At 34.4% G+C, this 16,801-nt stretch overlaps 1 protein-coding gene across 32 annotated transcripts in view; it reads left to right on the top strand.

Annotated features, from left to right (window-relative positions):
- TRDN (triadin) overlaps positions 1-16,801 on the top strand; it is a 393,603-nt gene that overhangs the window by 285,746 nt on the left and 91,056 nt on the right. For all 32 annotated transcript variants that reach the window (XR_011522089.1, XR_011522078.1, XR_011522083.1 and 29 more), the window contains 2 exons: positions 8,231-8,281; positions 13,883-13,933. Coding sequence is in view for 13 of the 32 variants with exons in the window: in XM_070556944.1 (XP_070413045.1) it covers positions 8,231-8,281; positions 13,883-13,933 (102 nt within the window). In the remaining 19 variants the exon portion in view is untranslated. The remainder of the gene's footprint in view (positions 1-8,230; positions 8,282-13,882; positions 13,934-16,801) is intronic.

Genomic DNA, 16,801 nt, shown 5'->3' with positions numbered 1-16,801 from the left:
TTTTTAAAATACAAAAATGTATCCTTCTTTTAAATATCTTTCTCAAGTGAAGGAACTTAGACCTGGGTGATCTTGTTTTGCAGGGGGATCACTTTGTCACACTGGTAAGCACTGTAAGAAGAACAATTTCTAGTTTGTTGAAATGACATTAGCTTTTGTTTTACTCCAACAAAACCCTTTTTGAGAGTCTTAGACCTCAACTTTCTTCTACATGCTCAAAACCGTCACAAACCTTAAAGTACTATTAGAGTGAAGATTTTTAAAAACTTTCAGGGAAATTGAAAATATTAGCAAATCAAATCAAAGAACATATAAAAAATTATACACTCTGACCAAGTAAGATTTATTTTAGATATGCAAGCCTGGTTCAACATTGGAAAATAAGTTAATGTAATCTCTCACATCAACAAGCTAAAGAAGTAACAAGTCATATCAACAGATGCAGAAAATCCTTTGACGAAATCTAACACCCATTCATAATAAAAACTCTCAGCAAGTTAGGAATAGAGAGGAACTTCCTCAACTTGATAAACAATATCTACAAAGAAATCTACAGCTAACATCATAGTTAATGATGAGAAACTAGAGACTTTCCCACTAAGATAAGGAACACAGCAAGGATGTCTCCCCTCATCACACTGATTCAACGTTGTACTGTGAGTACTAGTTAATGCAATAAGACAAGAAAAGGAAATGAAAGGTATACCAATTGGGAAGGAAGAAATAAAACTGCCTTTCTCCATGTATGATGTGATCGTCTACGCAGAAAATCCCAAAGAATCAAGAAAATCCTCCTAAACTAATCAGTGATTATAGCAAGGTTGCAAGATACAAAGTTAATATGCAAACGTCAATTGCTCTCCTATATACCAGCAATGAAAAATTTGAATGAACAAAATTAAAAATGTGATATCGTTTACATTAGCACTAAAAAAAGGGAAATAAGTATATATAAATCTAACAAAATATGTATAAGACCTATATGAGGAAAACCACAAAAATCTAGTGAAAGAAATAACAGAGCTAAATAATTGAGAGATATTCCATGTTCATGAGAAGGCAGACTCAAAATTGTTAAGATGTCAGTTCTTCCAAAATATTGACAAAATGATATTGTGGATATTGACAAACTGATTCTAAAGTTTATATAAAAGAAGAAAAGACCCAGAATAGCCAAGACAATATTAAAGGAGAAGAACAAAGTTGGAGGACTGACACTACTGGACTTCAAGATTTACTGTAAAGCTACAGTAATCAACACAGTATGATACTGGTGAAAGAATAGACAAACAGATTGATGGAACAGAATAAAGAGGCCAGAAATATACCCACAAAAATGTTGCCAACTGATCTTTGACAGAGGAGTAAAAGCTATTAATGGAGAAAGGATAGTCTTCTCGACAAGTACTATCAAGACAAAAGACAACTGGTACTAAAACAACTGGACATCCACAAACAAGAATATATATATATATATATATATGGATATAGTGTCTGCACCCTTCTCAAAAATTTAACTTAAAGTGGATCATAGACTTAAATGTGCAACATAAAGCTATAGAACTCTTAAAAGATAACTTAAGAGAAAATCTAGGGGTCTTGGGTTTGGTGGTGACTTTTAGATACAACACCAAAAGGACAATCCATGAATATAAAATTGAGAAGTTGGACTTCATTAAAATTAAAATCTTCTGCTCTGCAAAATACTAAGAATATTTGAAGACAACACAGAATGGGAGAAAATATTTGTAAAATACATATCTGGTAAAGGACTGTTATCCAAAATACATGAAGAACACTTAAAACTCAGCAATAGGAAAATGAACAACCCATTTTACAAATTAGCAAAAGAACTGAACAGATACCTCACCAAAGAAGATATAGACATGGAAAAGAAGCATATGAAAAGATGCTCAAAATCATACATCATTAGGAAATTGCAAATTAAAACAATGAGATACCACTACACACCTACTAGAATGGCTAAAATCCAATCCATTGACAACATCAAATGTTGGGGAGGGTGTAGAGCAACAGGAACTCTCATGCAGTGCTGGAGGGAACGCAAAATGGTACATCCACTTTGGAAGACAGTTTGGTGGTTTCTTACAAAACTAAATATACTCTTACCATACGATCTAGCAATCATGCTCCTTGGTATTTACCCAAATGAGTTGAAAACTTATATCTACTCGTGTTCTGCACACAAGTGTTTATGCCAGCTTTATTCACAGTTGCTAAAACTTGGAACCAACAAATACATTCTTCAATAGGTAAATAGATAAAGAAACTGGTACATTCAAGCAATGGAATTTTTATTTGGTGCAAAAAATGCATGAACTATCAAGCCACAAAAAGACATAGAAGAAACTTAAATTCTAAGTGAAAGAAGCCAATCTGAAAAGTCTACATATTATATAACTCCAGCTACATGGCATTCTGGTGCAGACAAAATCATGGAGATAGTGAAAAGTTCAGTGCTTGCCAGGGATTTGGGGGGAGGGAGGGGTGAATAGGTGGAGCACAGGGCATTTTTTTGGGCAGTGAAACTATTCTGTATCATACTGTAATGGTAGATGTATGTCATTATACATTTGTCAAAATCCATAGAATGAACAAAACCAAGACTGAACCCTAATATAAACTGTGGACTTTGATAATAATGTACCAATATTGGTTCATCAGTTGTAACTAATGTACCACATTAGTGAGGGATGTTTATGATGGGGGAGGCTGTGTGTGTTAGGGGAGGATATATGTGAGAACTCTCTGTACTTTTCATTCGGTTTTGCTGTAAAGCTTAATCTGCTCTAAAAATTATTAAAAGTTCATAAATTTTAAAAAAAATGTGTGAAAATCTCAAAGAATGAGTCCACTAGGTGAATTTCAAAGTACTATATTTTGAGATTCCGTACCAAGAATAACATAAGGATTTATAAAAAACTCTATTTACTTTTTACTATATTAATAATTTTTGAGTTAATCTTTTTCTTATATTCAATTATATTCCCTCAAATTTTCTACATGTATCATCCCGTAAAATGTTTTACATAGGACACTTAGACTATAATGAGACTAATCCCAAGATCCCACATAAATGTGTTTGTAGAAGAGGATTTCAATTTGAGAGAAATTCAAAAGACAATAAAGAATATGTATAATGAATATGATCATAGTAAAAAATAGAATGTATTATGTTTAAAATGAATACATGATTAGAGATTATCACAAAAAATTAATTGAAATCAGTATACAAAAATAGATGTGTGAGATTATTCAACATTGGAAATTGACCATCAAAAATTTCTTAGATATGCTAGCTAAATATTAGGTTGAACTATATACATCATTTATTTTTCATCCATGAAAACTGTCAAATATTGGCAATTTCATTTTCACTTTGATACTTTAATCAGGCTGGGGTTGCAAAGTTGGGAAATAACCACAAAGAATGATTATAATGATTATTCAGCTTTTGTGAAAAGATCCCCAAGTAAATTTCCTTATAAAATGGAATCAGCACAAAATGTGGCAAATTTATTAATTTAGTCAACAAATAGTTATTAAGTTCCTAGTATGTGCCAGACTACACGGTCCCTGCTTTGGAAGAAGTATGTGGAAGGCTATAGTAGACTGGCAGTTATGAAGAACATTGATGTGATGTGGGGATGCACACATGCTCACTGTTCACTTTAGGGGCCATCCGTGATGCTATCTACTTTATAATCCACTGTGCTTCCAGAGCTTACTATAATAGTTTAGCTCTAACTCTTTAGTTTGATGGTCTGGGTTCAAGTTTGCCAGTACAATTTAGTAGCTGTGACTTTGGGCAAGTTATTTACCTGTCTTGGCTCCTCTTTCACATTGATAAGATCTAGATATACCTACCTCACTGGAATGGACTAGGATTTAAAGAGATCTGCCTTTGTTAGCTCAGGCTGCTGTAACAAAAATATCATGGACTGGGTGGCTTAAACAGTAGAAATGTGTTGCTCAGAGTTTTGGAGGCTGGGATGTCCAAAAGCAAGGTGCCAGCCAATATCATTCTTGGTGAGGGGCCTCTTCTTGGTTTGCAGACAGCTGCCTTCTTACTATATCTTGATAAGGAAGAGAGAGAGAGAGATGGTTTCTCTCATGTCTCTTCTTATAAAGGCTCTAATCTTACCTATGAGGGCTCCACCCTCATGACCTAATCACCTCCCAAAGGCCCCACCTCAAAATACCATCATATTGAGTATTAGGCTTCAACATGTAAATTTCGGGGGAACACAAACATTCAGTTTATAGCCTAATCATACAAAATTACACTTCATTATTATATGTGAATACAAGAATGAACAAGGCCTAGCTTTGCCTGCCCTCAAAGAAATTACAGTCTTGTAATAAAGTTTTATTCTTGAAACAAACATGGGAATTTGGACATTTTAGGTTGAACATGATTACATGAGGAAAATTTCATGGCTAATAAACTTTTTTTGAAAAACAAAATCTTTTGTAGGATATTTAGGGCTTAAAAGCTAACTCTATGCCTAGGATGTCCTAGTTCATCTCAGCTCCCAAATATATAAGGGAGTGCTCATTTTATTTTTTAAATTATTGCATATTGATGATTTTTCTGAAAGAGCTGGGCAGAGTTAAACTAAAATCCACCCCACCAGGGTACACTTCAGAATTCTGATTATTAATGTGTAATGCTATTTAATTAGGCTGTCCAGTTAAAGATAGATAATATAGGTTGCAAAATTATATTCTTTTTTAATAAAAGATAAAGACTAAGGAATAAATACAATGAAGGTTCCCAGGTTATAAAAAACACCAACAAATAACTAAAATTGAATTGGAAATGTTTTAAATTAAGGATTTTTTAAGCAGATATTTAGACAAAAATATTTACAATATTAGAAATACGTGTGCCAAATTCTTTAGCTCGTAAAATAGGGGATGATGAAATGTATCATCAGGACAAAGAGAAAGTTAAAGATGGCTTCCCAACCAAGTCATGCTTAATTACAACGTTAATGGACAGTGTCCTAAGTAAAATTAAACTCTGACAACATCTTTTGAGGAACATTCAAAATTAATATAACATAAAACGTCAATATATTATATTTTCCCTCGTAAGAATTGCAAGCACAATATTTAAAACCATGTAGACCACTTGAGAATACTTTTCTCTGTATTCATTTGTAATATTTATGTTTTGGAGTTTGAAAAATATATCAAAATGCTATAAAATACCTTTTAAAAATATCCCTAATTATCGAAAATTATGTCCAAATGAACATAAAACAATGACAGTTGCCTTTAGGGCATTCACATATTAAATATTAAAAATTTATGCAATTAATCAAAATAACCGTAGGAACAATGCAGTATCACTTTAAGAAGCAATAGAGATGTTATGAAACAATTTTAATATTTTTGATGCTGTGTGATGTACAGTAATCGTCATTCTCTGGGAAACTTTCAGGTTATCATTGAACTTTTGGATAGGGCTCTCTGTATGGTTCTTTAAAATTATTCTTTCCATCGTAAGAAAAATCCAAAAAGTTTCATACTTTGATTTTACTCATTATGCTCATGAAAAAAATATCTCAAATCAGGAGGCATCTTATATCTACAAAAGAAGTAAGAAAGACAGTTTTTGGAATGATATTTCTGAGCATTTCAGCAGAGCTAGCTGGGTAAGAAAGGTGAAGAATTCTGTTGGGTTTTTTACACAGCCAGGAGGCTGAACTGCCTGATGGTTCTGTTAAGATAGTTTTAAATCTTCCAATTTCAGTTTCTTTTTTGCAATCTAGCTTGACCTTGGCATCAAGACAGGATGCTCCAACAGAAACATTTATGTTGATATCCTAATGTCACTAATAATAAACCAATATTGAACTTAATAATTCAGAATGAGGAGTAATAAAGATCAAGGGTATTATTAATTACTACTATTTCCTTTAATCACGTTGTTTGGGGCTCAAAATATTTATGTTTGTGCCAGGGAAGAACTCTAGTGCCAATTTCCCCTGTTACAACATTGTCCATTATTTCAGTCTTTTGTCTTTCTAAAAAAAGAAATTTTTGTAGAAGGAAACATATCTGCTACACAATGTTAGAAGAAAAAGCAAATGCTATTTTCTATTTATTTTTCTTGGTTAGATATATTCAGGCCCTTAACTTAAAAAAATTCCTGGACTTGTTGAAATTGAATATTTTTCTCTTAAAATGAATAGTTTTTATCCAGATAAATTATTTAAAACTTGACTTGCATAGCTATTTTGATCACAGTCTGTGTGTGTTGCTCAATTTTAAACATCTGGCAATGGCTCATCAAAATTTATAAAATTAGCGTTATTACCGCCAATATTGAATGAGATATCAACATAGGTAAATTATGTGAGATTGATTTTGAAACACACAGGTAAGCATTATCTAGGTTTGCATTATCTAATTTGCATGTATTATTGAGAAAAGAATTTTTAACTTTCTGATTTATTTTGCTTTTGTATACTTAGTTTATTCACTAAATCAAGTCAATCTGTGTGAACAAAGCAAATAAACTTTGTTTGGGGCATTTAAATAATCATGTTATTGGTTGTATTGATCGTTTCCATTTATAAATGAGACCGCACGTTGCTTTGCTTCTGCAGCACTTGCATATAATCTGCACTTCACCTGTTTTTCCAATTGCCTGCTAGATATTTCCTTTTTGAGTGCCTTGTTGAAGTACAAAGCACAATACATTCAAAACAAAGGTAACATCTTCCTCCAAGGACCTCTACTCCCTACATTTTATATCTCAATTGATAGCAGATTGTCCTTCTGTAAACTAAGTAAGAATGCCAGGAATTCTTTTTTTTATCTGATCCTCAGCTTTTTAAAAATATGATTTATATCCTACACCTTTTTATACTGTTAAATTGGCATTTCCTGACTAGTGAAATTCTAGTCAACTTAGGAGCCTAAACATAAACGGCATCCTCTCAGTGAAAATCTTCCCAATTTTAAAAGTAGAATTCATCATTTCTCCGTTATCTATACAGCTCTACTGGAGAACGTATATTACATATAGCGCAATATTTTCTGTTTATTAGCTGACTGTGTCACGTACTGTTAATGTGTACACACTACTCCAACACTTAGTGGTATAAAACAACATCTAATTTTACTTTGCTTCTGATTTAGACGGTCAGGAATTCAGGAGGGATCGAATGGGCAGTTTTCACTTGCGTATCTCATGTGATTGCAGTCAGGTGTAGGCTTGGGCTGTAGTCATCTAAAGTAACCTACTCATGGATGTCCAAGATTGCTCACTTAGATGCCGGCAGTTGATGCTAGCTGTTGGCTGGGTGATGAGCTGGGGCTGTTGACTGGACTGCCTTTACATATCCTCACCAGCCTGTGGGTGTCAACTGGAGCATTTACATGGCATCCTGCTTTCCCAGAGCTAGTCTCCCTAGATAAGTTGGTGAAAACTACTTGACCCTTCTTGATGTAGCCTAGGAAGTCACACAGCATCACTTCTACTATATTCTGTTGGCTACTAGTGACTCAGACAGCCAAAATGACAGATTGCCCAGCCCAGGCCTCCTCATTCTCTTTCCTGTCCTTCTAAAATGTGTCTTCCTTTCCACTTCATCTCTGTTGGTCCAATTGCTTTCCGTTTTTCAAGGTCCCCTCAGTACCACCTGCCAAAGACTTTCCTGATCCCATCATTCAGCTGTCAGAGCTAGTACCTGTGTGGTTGAGTTCAGAGAGACATCAGTTCAAATCCCTAGTCTCCTTTTTAAGAGCTACATGACCTCGGGAAAGTTACTTATTCCCTTTGTGTGAAAAGCAGGAGTAATAATGAGACCTACCTTCCTTATAGAATTGTTGTGAAAGTTGCATAACAGCACAGTAGAGAACATTCCCTGGGACACAGAGCAAGTAGACAGTGTAAGCTGTTATTGTTGTCAGATCTTTTCCTCCAAAGCCCATAGCATTTTATTTCTACCTTTTTTTGTGTCTATCATAGCCTGCCCCTTGTGATAATAATTTGTGGGCTTATTCTCTATCTTCTACATATTTAGCTCAATGCCTTATAGGCAACTTACCCCAGTATATATCTGTGTCTTGAATGTCACCTCAAACCCCCTCTGATTCTTTAAGCCTCCGTAAACAAAACACGTGAAGAAACTTGCCATTTTTTTTCTCTATTATTCCTTGTAACCTTTTCTCTCCTTGATTCTTCTTGCAGAAATTAGAAAAGAAAAATCTGAGAAGACTTCTTCAGTTCTGAAGGATAAAGGTAATAGAGTAAATTTAACATAACACTAGAAATTTATTAGCAAAAATATATGAATGGTTCCATAGTACATTAGAGTCACCTCCTTTGCAGATGTTTGGGCCAAAATTGCACACGTCACATTCATATATTTGAAAACTTGTATTTAATTATTTGTACCTCAAATACTTTCTTCCAGTTCGTCATGTGCTAAAAAGTACTCTGATTACAATTTCCAAAAGAAAGAAAAAAAAAAGAGAGAGAGGAAAATGATTTTCCTTAAAGAAAGAAAAGGGTTAGGAAAAAAATTAGGAGGCAAGGAAAGACTATAGAAAGGACTTGCCTCCATGCCTTCTGGTTTTGTCCTTTCTATCTATTCATAAAATATGTATTGAGTGCATAATCCTTCCAAGCACTTGCTAATCATTGGAGAGAGAAAGATGCAAAGCTAGGAATAGGGAGGAAGCCTTGGAAATTGCAGTTCTGAATTCTGGTGTTTTCAAAGACTCTTAGTCATGTTCTGTCTGCTTTAGTCTAGTCAGACTTCTTACTGATATGAAAGGATGGCATTCTTATTTAAATATTGTGATTGCAGTCTCCCGAATGGAGTGACTTTCCCCTCTGTCCCTCCAAATCCCAGGTCTCTTTCTAAGAATAATGTCCATATAAAGCATCAAGTCTTCTTTACCTACTTCCACCTTCACTGAAACCTTCTCTTCTGGATTCCTGTACTTACAATATTGATAATCTAATCTAGCTATCATCTATCATTTTTCTCTCATTGTTTTTAATTAATTAATTGAAATGTCACCTATTTAAGCATCAAGATCTGGTGTTATTCACCTGAAATTTTTATGTAGATTGATCAGTACCACCTTCAATTTTATTTATTATATTATATTTTATTATATTATACTTATATTATATTATATTACATTTTATTATTTATTTATTGTTTTTTGTGCATCTAACATATAGCAATCAGAATATGTACTCACTAGACACTAGGAATACAAGAAAGGCATGGTTTATGCCCTTGCAGAATTTACGGTACTAGCTACATAATTAACTAAAATTATAAGAATCATGGAGGGGATATATAGGGCTCTAAAAGAAAGTGTAATTGGAGGTCGTAATCAAGTCTGGGGAGTCCAAGAAGGCTTTCCTGAAGAAGTTATATTACAATAGAGTAAGAAGGATGAGGAGTTAGTCAGGCAAAGGTGTGAGAGTTGTTTACGAGCAGTACCGGGAGCAGGGCATCTACTCATTACTAGGCACATTGGTAGCTACTTTACACAATTTGTTTCAGCAAGTTGTGCTTGATATCGCAATTTTTATAAATGAGAAAGCTGAGGTATAGATAATGTGAATTACTCAGTGTCATGCTGTGGGTAAGAGGCGAAGGCAAGAATCAAAGTGGAGTCTGTAGGATTTTAAATTTCATCTTTTCACTTTAACACAGATAAATCTTGCCCTGTAAAATAGGGTTCTTCTTGTATTCGTATCTTCAAAGCTCCTTTGCTTTGAGTGTAGAGCTCCTTACATAATTTGAAAAATCTGTTTGACATAGACACATTGGCTATGCAGTATAGAAAAACAGTCTGAATCCTTCTGTTAGTGAGGTGACTCCCCTTAATTCCCACAGAGGAGTTTAGTCGATTTTTTTCCAGTGATTACCTGTACTTTGGGAAACAGTTCTCATCTTCCACTCTCATTTTACTTGATAATTAACAAAACGTTGTCCTTGATTGTGTGAGAACTAAAGGTGTCATTGTAACACACTATGAGGAAAATTCACATATATAATATACGTATCACAGTTTGCAAAATCTAAAGCTTCTCTCCTTCCAATGGAGTATGAAATACACCATCTATTTTGGTCCACACTTATTTCAAAGGAATATTTGGACCATATATTATTGTTCACTATAAAAGCTGCTCAAAAGAAAGGTTGGGGCTTACCTCCAAAACTACCTTTCAGGCAAGGTGATTATCAAACATTTAAACTATGCTACTTAAGGACTTCACTTGTGCCAAAGCCTAAACTAGTTGGAAATGGTAGTTGTAAAAATCTGTCCTGGAGAATATTATCTGTGGATTTAAATAGGCATTGACCACTTCACTAGGTAGGCTCCTGTCATTTCTACTATTGTGTTGCTGTTATTAATCTACAATTGCAGGCAATTTCTTAGTGAACACTTTTGCCTCAATGCTAAATCCTCTACTATTTACAAGATGTCTCCACAGTCACTGGAAAATTATGTCTAAAGATTTATTGCACATGATTATTGATTTAGAACTATTTAAAATGCACCTCTTATTTTATTCAAACTGCATTAATGCCCTCAAGTGTCTTTGTTATATATAAGTTGGATACTATTTTAGAAGAATTCTATTGCCATCTTTCCTTTGTTTTCTGAATATAATTTACCATTGCAAATTTTTTTTTTTAAATACAGTATTACCTGTAAGATTTCAAAAACTTTAGGAATCTCTGCAGTTATTGTTTCTGGAGAGGCTCTTTGAAGCCTGCTGCTGAGCTGTGGCAGAATGAGAATGCAGCCATTCCAGTTACTAATAAGCCACTTACTGCATTGGAGTCATTGTATTTTGTGAATTATTTCTAATAAGCAGCTAAGAAGTTGCCTACATTTGCTGGTCTCTCATAGATTCGACTAGAATATACACGTTAGAAACCATATTAAAACAATGCTACAATTCTAAAATGAGGATATTACGCAGAAATCATTTAGGGCCACATTTATGGAGGATGTGATAAGCATGAGTAAGTTACGCATGTAGAGAAACATCATTAAGCTTGTGTCTTTATTTAAGGAGGTATTGTGGGGTCTAGGGATGATTGCTCCAAAGAAAAAGAACAGAAGAAAGACACGTCTTGCTGGCTTTTGCTGCTCATTCAGCTACTGACTTTCCTGGACTAGTGGACTCACCTAAGTCCTCTCAACATATTGGAGGGCAGAGCTCTGATTATGTGGCCATGACCACCCAGAAACCAGACAACTCTATTAGTCACTCCTGTTATTGGTGATATTCCTTCTGGCATCTACCCTTATCTTATTTCCTCTTGATTCTTAAGCCCATCTGACTTAACTGAGGATGCAAGTTTCACCTCGGACCAAAGAACTGCAAACCAAACCCAAACAAGACAACAATGAGATTAGTTGCTTTCTCCTGTACTGAGAATGCAAGAGTAGCACCCTTGAGTTCCTCTGGTATTGGAGTAGTATGACGGATGTTAGACTTACTGACAAGTTTTGTTACCCAAGCCTGTATATGCCAGAGTATTCTCAGCAGAGTTTATCTTCTTTTATATTCTGATGCTCAGGATGATGCACACGATGTTCTCCCAACTTCTACTTGTCTTCCACACACTTTTTTGGGCCATTCCCATTCATCAAACAAAAGCTAGAGCTAAGGATAGGGCAAGCTGTCTGAGGACTTTGAAACTGATCTCCAACGATCTATACTTCCTCATGGACACTCACCCTAGTTTATCACTCCCTTTGTCTCTGAAGTCAGTGTAGGGAAATGGAAAACTTAAAACCATCTTCCTATTCCTTTGAAATTTTTTCTCCATCACAACCTCCTTGCCCAGATTATTTTATGAGTTCCAATTTATATCCTAGCAGCTTTAAATACTTTCTAGATCGTGATAATCAAGATTCACAAGTCTTCCTGTAGATTCTTGGACAAATGCAAAGAAACTATCATATTTGTAAAAACAACACAAAAAATGTGTTCTCCAATGCTTTGCTTCTGGAAAACAAGACAGATGAGTTGAAACATGCCGTAAGTTGCCTTAAATTGCCTTAAATCAATGATGTATCTATCCTTCTTAAAACTAAAGTACAGAATTTCCATATAACAATGTCTTTCACATTTTTTGTCAGATCTGATATCCCACTCACTTCCTTAGGTAGTTCGAGACTGCTAAGAGCAGACTGAGGACTTCTTAAATCAGGTTAAAACCTCTTGAAGTCCAAAAGGACGTTGAGCAGAAATGAGCTGCAGAAAAGTCAGTGTAGGAGAGGATCCCGCTTTGGAGCAGAGGCATCTTCCCATTAGTAAACTTGGAAATAAAAATCACTTCTATTTTCTGACACCTTTCTCCAAATTTAAGATGATGGGTTTATGACCTTCAAATACCCCATAGACGTATATCTGTTATTCTACTCGTCCTTCTTTCTCCACTCAAATCAAAGTAGTCTTGTGGATCCTTTTTCTAGGTCTTGTATTTTATTACTAGTTTAATCTCACACAAACATATGCACTCACCCTTTTAAATCAACATGCTGAATCTTGAATTCTGAAGTTCCAGGCATTGCACTCTCCCACCCCAGTAGGACTCTGTCTTCACCACCACGTCTCATTTCACAACACATTAATTCTTTTGGGTTAGCCAGGAAATGTAAAAGCAGTAAATTACCCCCATCAGCTTGAAAAAAGTTAATGAAGCTTCTTAGTGTGTTTATTCAATCCATGGCTCTTGATTTCATCTTCACATGCTGAAGTATAGGAAAAAATCAGCTGTATTTATACTTAGCCCAATAAATGGTGATAAAGACATTTCTTTGCCACCAAAGCCATTTTTAAAAGCTCCACAAACATATTTAAGGCTGTAGCTTATATATCAAGAAAATCTTGCTTTGAGGGACACAGTCTTTTCAATAGAACCCCTAAATATATTCTTGACACCATCTAAAGTCACCTGGACTCTGTTAAATCTAAGCTATTGTGTGAGTGGTGCATCCATTTACAAATGTCATCATCATATTCTCCACATCGCCCCCCAAACCATAAGGTGAGAAGAGAACAAAGAGCTGGAAGGATAGATTTCTTTCTTTCCTTCCTTTTTCACTGCATTAAAAGTCATTTTTGTCGGTATAATGGGTACTGAAATTTAATGTTTCAGAGGAGTCAGAAAACTGGCTTGTTTTTTACGTGGGCTGATGAGGAAGCATAATGTTGTTCAAGACATTGACCACATATACGTCTGGAACCCATGATATGATCGGAATCATTTTGTATTTGAAGCTGGTAGAATAAATGAAGTTTTACTTGATTTACTTTAACAAGTACTTTTAAGATGTTGAGAGTTAATAGAGAAATTCTCTCTCATATTTTATTTTAGCCTTATTCTTGAAATTTGCTTGACTAGAGTCTGATAACTAAAGCATTTACATGATATATGCAGGGTTTTCCATTTGATTGTTTGTGTTTTGAAAAAACATAGACTGAAAGAAATAAACTAGGTTAGTACTGATTATACAGTTTGGGGAGACTTTAGATACTGAAGACATGTTTTAAAAAAAATTATAGATAAAATAAGTTCTTATCCATCCAAATGCCCATCCTCTTAAGTGGACAAATAGACTGTAACTCATTCACAATTTACATTTATTTTAAATGAAAACGATCAGAGGATGGCTTGTGGTACTCTACACTGTTGTTTCTTTGTCTCTGCATGATTAAAATTGTTTTTGAAAGAAAACATCATATCATTTCCACCCAGGTTCACCTTGCTGTTAGCTTACTAATTCCATTATATGTGTTCTCAAATCTTTTTATCTTGGTTTCAAATAAATGCTCCATGTTTCTTTCCAGAGCCTATTAAGGGGAAAGAAGTGAAGGTTCCAGCTTCCCTAAAGGAAAAAGGTAATTTTGTATAATGAAGTGGGAAAACACACTGATGTGCCTATTTCCTATTCAGTTACTTGCGACAAAGTAATATATTATTTCTTTTTCAGGCTCCCAAAACTGTAGCTTTCATATGCCCTTGTATGCTTTTGAGAAAAGAAAAAAGAACTTATTTCCTATCATAAAATTCTAAATTGTATTATGAAACAACAAAAAAATGAGTAGCTATGTCAGAAATAGTGAAAACCTTTTAAAAATGCACGTGCTATTTCGATTCCATGAGTCTGTAGTGAAAAGTCTACATTTTAGAAATATCCCAAGGTAAATCTTATTAGGACTAGCCATAGAAACCAAAGATTTAAGATGAAAATAATACCTAAAATCTCTCAGTGATAGCTTACCATTCTGTTGTGTTCAGATATAGTAAATTTCTAAACAAATCTTATAGCTAGGAGGAACTTAGGGATAAACTATAGTCCAACATTCTCATCTTAAAGGTAAATAAAATGGGAATAGTCCAGAAACATTTCAAAGTTATTATAATTTGCAGCACAGCCATACTTAGAACTCTGATCTAAATCAAGCACTGTGCTCTTGCTAATGCATCTTATTGTTCCGGCCTGCCCCTTATACTAGGCTCAGAGCCATGTGGATTCAGATATGTGACTCATCAAATAATATCCCCTAAAACATAAGTTAATATAGTAAGTCCAATGTAATACATCTAGTTTTGAATTAATCCGGTACATTCTATGGACATGATATCTTACTCAAAATTCTCTAATATTTATTGTCAAAATGAACACATTAGTGAACCAGTGAAGGCAGGAAATATGCCTACTATATTGAATGTTAGAAATAGAGCTTATTTCTCCATTTACCCTGAAGAGAAGATCTTCATGAACTGTTGACCAAGGTACAGGGACTTAGTGGTAAAAACTCCAACTTATTGGCATTATTTTATTAAAAAGAAAAAGACTTTTGGTGAACCTGTATGAACATGTGTGGGAGTCTGAAGAAATATGAGAGAGCGGTGGGAGGGGAAAGCTGACAGAAGAATCACTCAGAGAAATGAAGGAAGCATGGAGAGTCCCCATTAGTCAGTGTAGCAATGTATAACAACCATACCCTTAAGTCATCATTTCCTAACTTTGAAATTAATTTTAAATTAAACAAAATTGTTATTTAATGAAGTTCAAGAGCACAGCATGATTTTTTTCTCAGCTCACATAAGCACTTGATTTTTTAAAAAAGCGACATGGACTCCAAACCCATTAAGGCATTTATGTTTCACTTTAGAAGTGTATTATTGTATCTAAAACTTTATTTTTATCATCATCGATGATGGTAGTTATTTTGGTGCTATACACAATTATATGTTATTCTGGCATAATATGTAAATTAGGATATTTTGCCTTGAATGAAGATTCTTACAAGTTACGTTCAATGTCCAATAGGCAAAGAAATGTTGCTGTATTATTCAAAGGATGAATTAGTTGTGAAGACAATTGACATTCCTGTTGATTTACCTAGACATTAATTTATTTTAAAGAAACTCTAGATTTGTTTAACAGGATCTAGCTGTTGACTGGAATGGATGTTTACACACCAATCTAAATTGAAATGATTTGATGCCATTAAGAAACTTAATCACACAATAATGTTATAATCCCTTTGCCAATATAATACACAAATATCAAAAATGAGGAACACACAGGAATATTATAAATATTCACATTTTTTATTAAGGAAATTCAGTTAAAAAATTTTCCTCCAAAACAAATGCATATGGAATATATACAAAAATTAAAAACAATTCAGGTTTCCACTAAAAGTCTTTGGTGTTCCTTTCAGTCTTCAATCACTGGAAGTATCTGCTTAAGAATTTCCTCCCTTTTCTTCCATCCTTCCAGGTATCCTCTTTCCATCACCCCACATCAGATGGTCAGTCTAGCACCAGCGAGTTCATGGTCACAGATGATGGTGGTGGAAAGGAGTATTTTGGAAAAGATGCATTTTTTAAAAGTTATATTCTCATTTCACTAATACTGACTTTTTACATTATTGCACCATTTTCTTTCTAATTTTTAATGACAAGTATGTGTAGACAAGAGTTTGCATAAGAAGTAAATTAAAAGCAATCACAATAAATATTATTTTAAATATTTTTCTAGCATTTCTTTCTGAAAGTGAGGCTTCAAAGAACTGCATGAGGAAATTTAATTAGTGTTTTATCATTTAAAGTGAAAATGATCACTCTTAGTACTGTGATAGAATATTAATGGTGGTTTGAAATTTTATGAATTTAATTTCATCATTTTTTTTTCCCAAACAACCAACCAAACTTGAGGCCCATGGTAGTGAATATGACTGACAGTAGGTGGACATATTGACAGAAAAGTGTAATCCTGATATGCAGTGACTTTCACTTTGACCTGTAAGAGGTGGTGTCACATCAGGTTTTCTTTCCTCAAAGGAGGTCAGTATCATCTGAGCTATATCAGAACAGTCACAATTCAAACAAATTCTTACTAAAAGAGAAATCAATTTTATTGATTTTTCATTTTTTTCTCCCCCAAAGCCCCCCAGTACATAGTTGTATATTCTTTGCTGTGAGTCCTTCTAGTTGTGGCATGTGGGACACTGCCTCAGCGTGGTTTGATGAGCAGTGCCATGTCTGTGCCCAGGATTTGAACCAACGAAACACTGGGCCACCTACAGCGGAGTGCACGAACTTAACCACTCGGTCATGGGGCCAGCCCCAAAAAATCAATTTTAAAAGAAATTTTGTTAGGTTAAAAGTTTAATATGTCTACTTTTATTAAATAGAGAAATTCTTCAAAATTTCATTGAATGTCCACTAAAAAAGCATCAGATGTAGTGATA

Source organism: Equus przewalskii, chromosome 9, assembly GCF_037783145.1.
Source record: "Equus przewalskii isolate Varuska chromosome 9, EquPr2, whole genome shotgun sequence".
NCBI classification, from domain to species: domain Eukaryota; kingdom Metazoa; phylum Chordata; class Mammalia; order Perissodactyla; family Equidae; genus Equus; species Equus przewalskii.
This window is presented reverse-complemented; position numbering and strand designations above follow the sequence as displayed.